Source organism: Hyla sarda, chromosome 10 (assembly GCF_029499605.1).
Source record: "Hyla sarda isolate aHylSar1 chromosome 10, aHylSar1.hap1, whole genome shotgun sequence".
Classification (NCBI taxonomy): domain Eukaryota; kingdom Metazoa; phylum Chordata; class Amphibia; order Anura; family Hylidae; genus Hyla; species Hyla sarda.
Genome location: NC_079198.1, coordinates 98,690,209 through 98,703,471, shown reverse-complemented (window position 1 = coordinate 98,703,471; position 13,263 = coordinate 98,690,209). Strand labels below are relative to the sequence as shown.

At 45.7% G+C, this 13,263-nt stretch overlaps 1 protein-coding gene across 2 annotated transcripts in view; it reads left to right on the top strand.

Moving 5' to 3' along the window:
* The window catches only part of GPR157 (G protein-coupled receptor 157), a 43,027-nt gene that overhangs the window by 16,489 nt on the left and 13,275 nt on the right, over positions 1-13,263 (top strand). For both annotated transcript variants that reach the window (XM_056542989.1, XM_056542988.1), the window contains exon 3: positions 10,523-10,736. In XM_056542989.1, the coding sequence (XP_056398964.1) occupies positions 10,523-10,736 (214 nt within the window). The remainder of the gene's footprint in view (positions 1-10,522; positions 10,737-13,263) is intronic.

Sequence of the window (13,263 nt, the reverse complement as noted above, 5' to 3'; positions counted from 1 at the left end):
CCGGTAACCCACTCTGGTCTCCGCCGCAATCCTCTTCCTCGTTGCCGGTGGTCGGTGAGTCATACTGCACTCAGCCAATCACCGGCCGCAGCAAAGTCCCGACTTGGCCGGCGATAGGCTGAGCAACAGTGTGATGTTTTCGGCCCCAGCACCTGCTGCCGGGGCTGAAAACGTCACACTGCCGCTCAGCCTATAGTTGGCCGAGTCGGGACTTCGCTGCGGCCGGTGATTGGCTGAGTGCAGTATGACTCGCTGATCGCGGCGGAGACTCCTTTAAGGGATATGATCAAATTTAAAGGGGTACTCCACTGAAAAACTTTTTTTTTTTTTTTAAATAAACTGGTGCCAGAAAGTTAAACACATTTGTAAATCACTTCTATTAAAAAATCTTAATCCTTCCAGTACTTATCAGCTGCTGTAATGATCCACAGGAAGTTTTTCTTTTTGAATTTCCTTTCTGTCTGACCACAGTGCTCTCTGCTGACACGTCTGTCGATTTTAGGAACTGTCCAGAGCAGGAGCAAATCCCCATAGAAAGCCTATCCTGCTCTGGACAGTTCCTAAAATGGACAGAGGTGTCAGCAGAGAGCACTGTGGTCAGGCAGAAAGGAAATTCCAAAAGAAAAGAACTTCCTGTGGATCATAACAGCAGCTGATAAGTACTGGAAGGATTAAGATTTTTTAAAATGAGTAATTTACAAATCTGTTTACCTTTCTGGCACCAGTTGATTTAAAAAAAAAAAAAGTGTTCCAGTGGAGTACCCCTTTCAGTATACAAATATGGGGAAAACTGTTTCAGGTAAAACCCCCTCCAAAGACAAGGAAGCAATCCCTCCATCTGCAGAAAAAAAATGTTAAAGGGGTACTCCGCCCCTAGACATCTTATCCCTTATGCAAAAGATAGGGGATAAGATGTCTGATCTCGGGGGTCCCGCCGAGTGGGAACCCCCGCAATCTCCCTGATGCACCCGGCGTTTGTTTAGACTTGCATTGAGGGGGCATGACTGTGACGTCATGAGACTCCGCCCTGCATCGCCAGTCATCCGGAACAGAGCGAAGTTCTCTCCGTACACCGAATGTCTGGGGTGCAGAAGTAGAAATTGCGGGGGACCCCAGTGGCGGGACCCACGTGATCAGACATCTTATCTCCTATCCTTTTGGATAGGGGATAAGATGTCTAGGGGCAGAGTACCCCTTTAAGCCCAGTGGGTTTGCTAACATATGGCATAAAGGCCACATGCTTTGGTTTTATTGCCTAGGGCTTTAAAGGGTACCTCTCATCAAATAAACTTTTGATATATTTTAGATTAATGAATGTTGAATAACTTTCCAATAGCATGTTAATGAAAAATATGCTTCTTTCTATTGTATTTTTCCTGATCAGTCCTGGCAGCAAGCATTTCTGACTCATGCTGGAGTCCTAAACACTCAGAGCTGCCAGCCTGCTTTGTTCACAGCCAAACAGGCTGTGAACAAAGCAGGCTGGCAGCTCTGAGTGTTCTCCTTTGTGAACAAAGCAGACTGGCAGCTCGTAGTGTTTAGGACTCCAGCATGAGTCTGAAATGCTTGCTGCCAGGACTGGTAGGGAGACCCCTAGTGGTCATTTCTTCAAAGTGGAAAATTAAATAGAAAGAAGCAGATTTTTTAATAACATGCAATTGTAAAGTTATTCTGCATACATTAATCTATAATATATCAAAAGTTTTTTTGATGAGAGGTACCCTTTAAGTCCCTTGGCACCAGTGATCACCACATTCCATGGTATTTGCAAACTCCCCTTCCCTAGTGCATAATGTGTTTTATTTTTATTTTTTTATTTGAGGCTGCATTTTCCAAACAGTGTGTCTCCAGCTGTTGCAAAACTACAACTTTCAGCATGCCCGGACAGCCTTTGGCTGTCCGGGCATGCTGGGAGTTGTAGTTTTGCAACAGCTGGAGACAAACTGTTGTAGCTATAGGACTACGATCAGTAATACTGATAAATGGACAATCCACAGAGATTGAGGTTGGAGAAGACCAATATACCACATAGGCTTATTCCAGAACTCCGACATTTCACAAGGGGGCGACTTGTCATTTTAGAAAAGGCTGTATTTAAAAAGTCCTACTTTGATGATTCCGAGCGGTCACTTCAGCAGCCTGTATGGCCCTTATCTACTATGTTCTTCATGAGCTCTTAACAACAAGTACATCTCACTTTGGGGCCAATGGCGGCCATTACACACTTATCAGAATGTGTTTAACTCAAGGGGAACATTTAGGATTCGGACGTCCTCTTTGCGAAAACCGGCGTTTCTAAGCTACTTGTCATCAAAAAAATGTCAGCTGTTCCCATGGCGATAATCAATCGGTTTTGAACAATTTGGTGTTGTCCGGTTTCTGTATATCTTCTTATACCTGATTATTTGGCCTGTCACCATGTGGGGCTTCACGTTTAGAGCTCAGTGGGTATTCCCTGCACAGCATTCTTTATCTCTCTCCTTACTCTTAGCGCTCAAAGGATAGATTCACATTGTATTCTCATTGTTAGAGGGGGCTCAGTGGTTAGCACTGTTGCCTTGCAATGCTGGAATCCTGGGTTCAAACCCCTTCAAGGACAACCTCTGCAAAGAGTTTGTATGTTCTCTGTGTTTGCATGGGTTTCCTCCGGGTACTCTTGGTTACTCCCACATTTAAAAACATACTGATAGGTTTAGCTTGTGAGCTACTAGGACAGAGACCCATTTGAGCGTACAGCGCTGCGGAATCTGTGTGCGCTAAATAAATAAAGTAAGTTATTATTATTAGTTTATCTGCGCAGATTTTTGCTTTATGCAAAATATGCCGCGCAAGTGTGTGGTTTTTCCAGTTGCTGCGCAAAATGTATTATGTTCCTTATGTCACTTCATAAATGTATGTGACAGGAAGCCCCTGGATAGTTATAGAGAACCTGTCATCAACCATATTTTCTAAACTAACTCAGATTATATTCCCTAACTACTCCTAACACCCCTCCTGCCCTTAAAAAAAAATGTTTTCTAAACTTTAAAAAGCTGTGTATCATACTTTTTTTCTTGCTCACATAGAGCTGGGCGGTATGACCAAATATGTGTATCACGGTATATGTGTATCACGGTACTTATGGCGGTTCCACGGTATATAACGGTATTTCTTTCACCCCCTCCCACCCAAATCATGGGACCCGCCAGCGCTGTTCTGCTCTTCCCAAATCATGGGACCCGCCAGCGCTGTTCTGCTCTTCCCAAATCATGTGACCCGCCAGTGCTGTTCTGCTCTTCCCAAATCATGTGACCCGCCAGCGCTGTTCTGCTCCCCCCGCCAATTAGTTATCAGCCCAGCGGGGTAGTACTCACATGTCACCTGCAAGCACTGCCCTCCTCCTCTGTTGGGGGCCGCCGGCGATGGACCTCTATACTATACGCCAGTGGTCTCCAACCTGGCTGTCCGGCCATGCTGGGAGTTGTAGTTTTGCAACAGCTGGAGGTCCGCAGGTTGGAGACCACTGCTGTACGCTGTATCCCTATGCCCGGGCTGCAAAAGATAAAGAAAATAAACTTTAACTTACCTATGTCGGCCGCACGCTGGGCACGGGAACATCGGACAGCCGTCAGCCTATCACCGGCCAGTGATAGGTTAAACGCATGTAATGTCATGTAAGAAGCCGGCCAGAGCTCCTTACATGGCAGTGGGCTCAGCCTATCACTGGCCGGGGCAGGACATCGCTCCGGCCGGTGATAGGCTGACGGCTGTCCGACGTTCCCGTGCCCAGCGTGTGGCCGACGTAGGTAAGTTAAAGTTTATTTTCTATATCTTTTGCAGCCCGGGCATGGGGATACAGCGTACAGCAGTGGTCTCCAACCTGCGGACCTCCAGCTGTTGCAAAACTACAACTCCCAGCATGCCCGGACAGCCGTTGGCTGTCTGGGCATTCTGAGAGTTGTAGTTTTGCAACAACTGGAGGTCCGCAGGTTGGAGACCACTGGCGTACAGTATAGAGTTCCATCGCCGGTGGCCCCCAACAAGGAGGAGGAGGGCAGTGCTTGACATATGTGAGTAGTACCCCGCTGGGCTGATAATTAATTGGGGGGGGGGGGGGGGGGGAGCAGAACATCGCTGGCGGGTCACATGATTTGGTGAGGGGGGGAGCAGAACAGCGCTGGCGGTCACATGATTTGGTCGGGGGAGGGGGGAGCAGAACAGCGCTGGCGGGTCACATGATTTGGTGGGGGGAGGGGGAGCAGAACAGCGCTGGCAGGTCACATATGATTAGTTCCCCGATGTGGGGACAGCGCAGCGCTGGGCTGATAATTCATTCCCAAGGGGGTGGGGCCAAACCGGTATTGCGGTATGGGAAAAATTTATATCGTGCAGCCCAAAAATTTCGGTATGAACCGGTATACCGCCCAGCCCTACGCTCACATTGTGTGAGCTCCCGGCAGGAGAAAGTGGGCGTTCCCCAGCATGCCCGACATCACTGAAGCCTGTGAGAGTTGTGCCTCATCATGCCCCACACACACTTCCTGAGTTTTATCTCCTGCCAGACCGGGATGAGACCAAACTAACTGTTTGACTTGCGCAGGAAACAGACTAGAGCCACCTAGTGGCTGTTTTTTCAATCACATTAAAAACATATAAAGGTTGAGAATTTTAACAGCAAGTAAATAGCAAAGTGTCTTATAATTTCATAAGAAACAATATATTAAAAGTTAACTTGGTGACAGGTACACTTTTTAAAAAAAAAATTATGAAAAGCTCTCATACCTTCCTGTGCCAGCTGGTCACTGGATTAGGTGTGATGATATTTTTGGTACAAGTCATTTTGCAAAATATAAACGCGGCACTGACCCAGTTTTGAAGGTGCACACCAGTTGAAAAAATCCCCCGTAATGTATATTCAGCAAATCTGCCTGTGCTTATGTTAAACGTATCCATAGGTCCCTATTGACCCTACGGAGGTCAGGTGAACAGGAGCTGACCCTTAGTAACCAAGCAAGGCCACTATGAAGTGAATGGAGCTTATTGCTTCTGGCCCTATTCACTGCTTAGATCTAACAACAGCAGCGGGATTGCATGTAATAGTCCTCTATGGGGACTTAAAAAATTATAATAAAACATGTTGTAATAAATGTGAATAAGCCCCTCCTCTAATAAATAAACGTTTGGTAACTTTTAGATTTAAAAGTTGCTTTATTCTATTCAGAGGCATCCTGCAAATAATGTTTACCTCACAGAACACTTTTGGGATATACTATGGGCAGCATATGCCACTTTATAGCTATTCGTAGGGCTGGGCGGTATGACCAAATGTGTGTATCATGGTATTTTTTTTTTACTTTTGGCGGTTCCACGGTAAATAACGGTATCTCCTGGCCCCCCCCCCCCCATATTAATTATCAGCCCACATCCCCATCGGGGTACTACCCACATATCACCAACAAGCGCTGCCCTCCTCGTGCTGTTTGTTGCAGTCGCCGGCGCTGGCACTCTATACTGTGCGGTATCCCTATGCCCGGGCTGCAAAAGGTAAATAAAAATAAACTTTAACGCACCTACGTCGGCCTTACGCTGGGGACGGGAACGTCGGAGAGATGTCAGCCTATCACCGGCCACAGCGATGTTCCACCTCGGCCGGTGATAGGCTGAGCCCACTGTCATGTAAGAAGCCGGCTTCTTACATGACAGTGGGCTCAGCCTATCACCGGCCGAGGCGGAACATCGCTGCGGCCGGTGATAGGCTGACGGCTGTCCGACGTTCCCGTCTCCAGGAAAAGAGTGAGGCCGGTACCGGACCAACGGGAGGTGAGTTAAAGTTTATTTTGTTTATTTTTGCAGCCCGGGCATAGGGATACCGCACAGTATAGAGCAGTAGACTCCAACCTGCGGACCTCCAGATGTTGCAAAACTACAACTCCCAGCATGCCCGGACAGCCGTTGGCTGTCCGGGCATGCTGGGAGTTGTAGTTTTGCAACATCTGGAGGTCCGCAGGTTGGAGACCACTGTTATAGAGTGTCAGCGCCGGCGGCTGCAACAATCAGGACGAGGAGGGCAGCGCATGCGGGTGACATGTGAGTAGTACCCTGATGGGGACAGTGCAGCGCTGGGCTGATTCATTCATTCCCGAGGGGGAGGGGCCAAACCGGTATGGGTTAAAATTCATATCGTGCAGCACAAAAATTTCGGTATTTGGTATGAACCGGTACACCGCCTAGCCCTAGCGATACGTTGTCATCTGTTGGAGGTATACACTGAGGAATCCTCCCAACATGTACCTCCTATGTAGACTGCAAATGCAGTATGGATCCATCCTATCCTGTGTTTCTACCCCCTTTTCTCATGTCGACATGGTTGCGCCCACTCTTGTGTACTTTCCATAGGTCTGCACAAGAGCTGCATACACAAAACGAAAATTAGATACATCACAACCAACACTGCTGTTATATTGTATATCCAGCAGTATTTATGTTACAAAAGCCACTTACCGTATTCTTAATATTCATCAGCAGCTTAGTCTGGAATAGGGTGCGTGTCTCAGGAGGGATTATCCTGGGAATTAGGCCCTATGTGGTATGTGATCTTATAATCATAGTTTCCAGAACTTCTATGAACATATCGGTGTAATGTATATTTGGAATAATACTCAAAGTAATGAGCAGATTAGTCCTGTAAGTAGAAGTTTGTCCCATGAACTTTATCCCACAGGAATTGGCTAAAGCCATTGTTACTAGGGTTATTAAATGGGAAGTTCTATAGTTCTACAGGGGAACAGAACAAAGCCATACAAACATAACCTGGATCAACTCGGTAGGGACTCATTAGGGTTATAGGTTGAACTTGATGGACTTTGGTCTTTTTTCAACCTTATTAACTATGTTGCTACGTATAAAATTAATTTTTATTCTTGAAATTCATCATTTGAATTTTTTGTGTTTTACATGACTGCCAATATGTGTTTTTACGGTGATGACTAACTGGCTAATTTTACCTTTTTTACAGCGTTACAGATTAAGCTTGGCACCAGTTTATCTGTTGTATAACCCCTTAGATGCTAAGACCAATAGTGACTGCCAGGGATGTGGAGTCGGTAGATAAATACTCCAACTCCGCAGTTTTTTATACTTCCGACTCCGACTCCTCTGTATTAATATGCAAATGTATTTATAAACACTTTCAGTTGAATCCAAGAAGCTGTTCCACCAAGTTCTTCTAGCAGAGAGAGAGGTAGTTGGGCAGAAGCTGCTGCCTTCTCCTTTTTGTGTGCTGATCTGCTGCTGAAGATAGGGAAGTGGGAGGATCCAGGAAGGGGCATTTATTATAAAACATGATTTCCCTAGTAGAATCCCATAGTCATGTTTAAAGTTTAAGCTAACAATCAGAGTTTACAAGTTTTTATAGCCTTAGCTGAATGGCAGCAGTTTTTCCTATGGTTTACAGCTTCAGTCATGAACTATTGACCCTCCATTCCCTTCACTTATACAAGTGTCTCTAGTCCTACAAAAAAACATATTTACTTAACCCCTTATCAGTGAGAGGCTAGGTTACCCATGGGTTCCCTGTAACAGCAGAACACAACACTATGGAAAGTATAAGTATTGCCGCTCCTAATTGTGCGTTGCGTGCCATATAGTGAAGCACATGAAAAGCTTTTTCACGGTCACTTGATGTGTTTGTTTTGCGGTTACGTGAGGCACTGCATGCATTGGTCTTTATTCTTACAGTAGATAAGTCATTAATTATAACCTTTTGTGAATTGGGACATTTAAACTTGCTTTTTTTTATTTTTTATTATTCCAATCTAAATTTAGTAGGAATCTGAGTCGGTGCATTGTTTGCTGACTCCGACTCCAGGTACCCAAAATTTCCTCCAACTCCGACTCCACAGCACTGGTGACTGCAGCACCTAAGGGGTTTACATGGGGTTCTGATAGGTTGCTGTGGAAACTAGGGGCTTAAAGAAGTTTTCTGGGTATTAAACAGTTATCCAGAATAGGGCAGTGTTTCCTAAACCTCCAGTTGTTGCAAAACACCCTGGTTGGGAAACAGTGGGATAGATAAGTGTCTGATTGCAGGGGGTCCAACAACTGTGACCCCTATAATCTCCAGCATGGGGTCCACCAACTGGGACCCCTATAGTCTCCAGGATGGGGTCCAACAACTGGGACCCCTATAGTCTCCAGGATGGGGTCCAACAACTGGGACCCCTATAGTCTTCAGGATGGGGTCCACCAACTGGGACCCCTATAGTCTCCAGGATGGGGTCCACCAACTGGGACCCCTATAGTCTCCAGGATGGGGTCCACCAACTGGGACCCCTATAGTCTCCAGGATGGGGTCCACCAACTGGGACCCCTATAGTCTCCAGGATGGGGTCCACCAACTGGGACCCCTATAGTCTCCAGGATGGGGTCCAACAACTGGGACCCCTATAGTCTCCAGGATGGGGCCCACCTCTTACCTCTGAATGCAACAGCCACCCACAGGAAGTATGATCTATAGGTACGGACAGAAAATACAGTAAACAATGATAAAACATAATGATCCTCAACATCACTGCTTGCTTGACTGAGTGATTTCTCTTTGCATGTAGTTTACCGTAGGTCTACATTTCTATATATTTTTTTTTTTTATTCTGTGAAATTGTTCACAAGGCAATTGGTTTTGCTATGCATTGTCCTGTACAATACAAGAAAAAATGTGAAGCTATAAATCGTCACTGTGACTCTAGAGCGTTGTACAAAGGAGTGTAAAAGCCTGCGCTTCTGCATATGTGAGATCGGGGTCAGAACTAACAGCCAGCTTCTCCTATGAAGCCAGACACAAAGTATATAGACTGTGTCATTGGCATCACGAGCCGCAATCTGAGACCTTGTGCCAGTGAGAGGGGAATATATTTATAGCGCACCAGATCGGTCACACTCTTACCTTGGCTTCTCCTTGTTATAATAGTGTGATATTATTTTATTATAGCGTGATGTTATTTTGTATTATGCTACATTATTATATATATATATATAGACGTAGTAGAAGAACAGCATATCCAATAAGACGGTGCGCGCGGATTCTGGAACCCTGGTCAGGGGAGCTTGCTTCAAACAGAAAGAGATAGTTGTCGAGAGATATTAATTATATAGATAATATATATATATATTTATGTATAAATGTCATTTGCTGTTAAAACCTTTTAGAATTTTCTTCCACTACTAAAAAAATTCTCCAGACATGAAAATATCCTAAATTTGGTACATAAATTGGCACACTATCATAATTGCATCTAGCCTCGTAAAAATTAAAGGGGTATGCCAGGATTTTTTTTTTTATTTGACTATGCTACAGGGGCTGTAAAGTTAGTGTAGTTCATAATATAGTGTCTGTACCTGTGTGTGACGGTTTTCTCACAATTCTTCTGTGATTTTCACACCAATATTTATTATCAGCATACAAAATGACTGTTGTCTCAGATTTTTCCCAGCTTGCAATGCGGCCGAGACCTGACATCACTAGTCAGCTGATGACAGGGAGCCTGTCTGCTTCAATGGGTGGAGGGATCACTTGGTGGGAGAGTGATCAATCTGCAACTAATACAACAGCTGTAGGCACCCTGATTGAAAACCACAGGTCTTTTGAATGGATGCAGCTCATTTATCATTCAATGGGTGGGGTGGCTGATGTGTGGGAAGGAGGAAAATGGAATTATGGGATTTGTAGTCAAAAATGAAAAGTCAAACAAGAAATTCCAGTTCACAAAAAGTTAGCCACAGTGTTATGGTAATCTCACAGCATAGCCATTTAGCCCCAAGACAAGCGCAGATCCTTCCTAAGCATGTCCAGTACTGCCTTCCAGGTACGTATTAAAATCACCTTATGGTGGAGATAACCCCTTTAATACAAGAGCAGTCACATAGTGTGTATAAAAAAATAATTATATATATACTTTTATATTTATAAATATGTGGATATCTTGTTATCTGTCTATAATTTTGGGGATAAACAATGAGGTAAATGATAATTAAAATGATACACTGCATACAATTGGTAAATTGATCTTTGCTTAGCAAAGTGCAGTGGTTTCCAGCCAGCATTTGTCCAGCTGTTGGAAAACTACAACTCCCAGCATGCCCGGACAGCCAAAGGCTGTCCGGGCACGCTGGGAGTTGTAGTTTTGCAACAGCTGTTGGGAAACACTGTCATAGGGATTGATTCAAAAACTGTGTAGATAGTAGATCCATGTCCCATGCCCTACTGGCACAAATGACCTTCTAAGTCAATAATCTCAAATCCTGTTGCAAAACTACAACTCCCATCAACCCCTGTTAGCCACAGGATTTGGGATTTTTGGCTTGGGTCATTCGTAGCAATAGGTCCTTATTAGGTGGCATGGATCTAGTGTTTTAAGCACTGGCAACACATGCATAAAAGCAAACAAACTAATACACTAAATAAATACACTAAATAAATAAATACACTAGAATGAATGAATAAATATGGCACATATTGGTTATATAACTTAGTGTTCTTTGCCCACAGTTGGGGAGTGCCGCTGGTGATCACCGTTGCTGCCGTGTGCCTCCAGAAGATCGGCTACGATGCGTCCTACGTCTCCGTCGGCTGGTGTTGGATCAACATAGAAGCCAAAGACAAGCTGATCTGGATGCTTCTCACTGGAAAGGCATGGGAGATCCTGGCCTATCTGGTCTTACCCATTCTGTACTTACAAATAAAGAAGCACATCGGTAGAGCGGTATGACCTCATTCATGTTACTTTTCTTACTTTCTTATCTATCGACAAATGATTCATAGAACAGATCATTGGCAACCAAACGGTCATTTTAGGTCCTTCAAGAGTTCACTTAGCTGGCAACAAGTAGAAATCCTTTGCATTGTATATTATAGGAGTAGGGTTATCATTGTAGTTAAAGGGGTACTCCGGTTGAAAACTTTAGCTGCTGAATACTACAGAGGAAATTCTTTTCTTTTTGGAACACAGAGCTCTCTGCTGACATCACGATCACAGTGCTCTCTGCTGACCTCTCTGTCCATTTTAAGAACTGTCCAGAGTAGGAGAAAATGCCCATAGCAAACATATGCTGCTCTGGACAGTTCCTAAAATGGACAGAGATGTCAGCAGAGAGCACTGTGGTCGTGATGTCGGCAGGGGGCACTGTGGTCGTGATGTCGGCAGAGGGCACTGTGGTCGTGATGTCGGCAGATGGCACTGTGGTCGTGATGTCGGCAGAGGGCACAGTGGTCGTGATGTCGGCAGAGAGCACTGTGGACGTGATGTCGGCAGAGAGCACTGTGGATGTGATGTCGGCAGAGGGCACTGTGGTCGTGATGTCGGCAGAGAGCACTGTGGTCGTGATGTCGGCAGAGAGCACTGTGATCCAAAAAGAAAAGAATTTCCTCTGTAGTATTCTGCAGCTAATAAGTACTGGAAGGATTAAGATTTTTTAATAGAAGTTATTTACAAATTTAACTTTCTGGCACCAGTTGATTTAAAAAGGAAAAAGTTTTCCACCGAAGTACCCCTTTTAAAGGGGCCATGCAGTGAAAAGTAAGTTACTTTTGACTGCACAACCCCTTTAACCCCTTATGGACTCATTTTCACCTTAAAGGAAAACTGTCACATGTTCACTCCTGCACTAACCACAGGCACTGACGGATAGTGCAGGGGACGCTGATTTATATGATCCCTACCTTGCCCGCAATCTTAATTTTTCTATATATGCAAATGTGTCTTTAACTGGCACGGGTGGGGTTTTCAGTAGCCTAGTGGCACTGTGATGTCAGCGCCACCTGTCCGCAGCTCCGCCTGCTTATGAATATTCATCCCCACTCCCTCCGGCTCTCCCTCTCCCCGCCGCTCCTAACTGGTCTTCACTGCACATGTGCCACTTCCTGACATGCGCAGTGAAGACCAGTTTGGAGTGGCGGGTAGAGGGAGAGCCGGAGGGAGAGGGGGATGAATATTCATAAGCAGGCGGCGCTGCAGATGGGCACAGTGCCACTAGGCTACTGAAAACCCCGCCCGTGCCAGTTACAGCCACATTATCATATATAGAAAAACTAAGATTGCGTGCAAACGGCCGAACGGATCCAGGAGAGGTAGCGATCATATGAATCAGCATCTCCCCCGCACTATCCGTCAGTACCTGTGGTTAGTGCAGGAGTGAACATGTGACAGTTTTCCTTTAACCCTTTAACGACGCAGGATGTACGTCCTGGTGAGCTGGTACTTAACGCACCAGGACGTACATTTACGTCCTATGCATAACCGCAAGCATCGGAGCGATGCTCGCGTCATGCGCGGCAGGTCCCGGCTGTTGATAGCAGCCAGGGACCCGCCTGTAATGGCAGATATCCGCGATTGCGCGGATGTCTGCCATTAACCCCTCAGATGCCGTGATCAGTACAGATCACGGCATCTGCAGCATCGCGGTACTTTAAATGGATGATCGGATCGCCCACAGCGCTGCCGCGGCGATCCGATCATCCAGCATGGCGGCCGGAGGTCCCCTCACCTGGCACCGGCCTGCGATCGAGCAGACCAGAGCAGAAGATGACCGATAATGCTGATCAGTGCTATGTCCTATACATAGCACTGAACAGTATTAGCAATCAAATGATTGCTATAAATAGTATAAAAGTATAAATTTTATTCCAAAAAAAATTTATAAAAAAAGTTTAATATAAGCAAATATGGTATCAATAAAAAGTAGAGATCACGGCGCAAAAATTAGCTATAGGTCTTCAAAATAGGGGGATTTTAAACGTACTAATTTGGTTAAACAGTTTGGGATTTTTTTTTTAAGCACAACAGTAACAGAAAAGTATGTTATCATGGGTATCATTTTAATCGTATTGACCCAAAGAATAAAGAACACTTCATTTTTACCGTAAATTGTGGGGGGGGGCTGTGGGAGGATGGGGGGCTGTGGGAGTGTGGAGGATGGGGGGCTGTGGGAGGATGGGGGGCTGTGGGAGTGTGGAGGATGGGGGGCTGTGGGAGTGTGGAGGATGGGGGGCTGTAGCAGTGTGGAGGATGCCGCCCCCCCCCCCCCATCTTCCACACTGCTACAGCCCCCCATCCTCCCCTTCCCCCATTGTCCTCCCCACTCCTACAGTGCCCCCCACCCCTCTGCCATAATAAACTACAGTACCTTACATATTTCATCCCCAGCAGAGACCAGCACATCCCCACCTTCATACCGTACGGAAGCTGCAGCTCTCGGCGGCGGCGGGACCTCCTTCTGTTGCTTAGCAGCCGG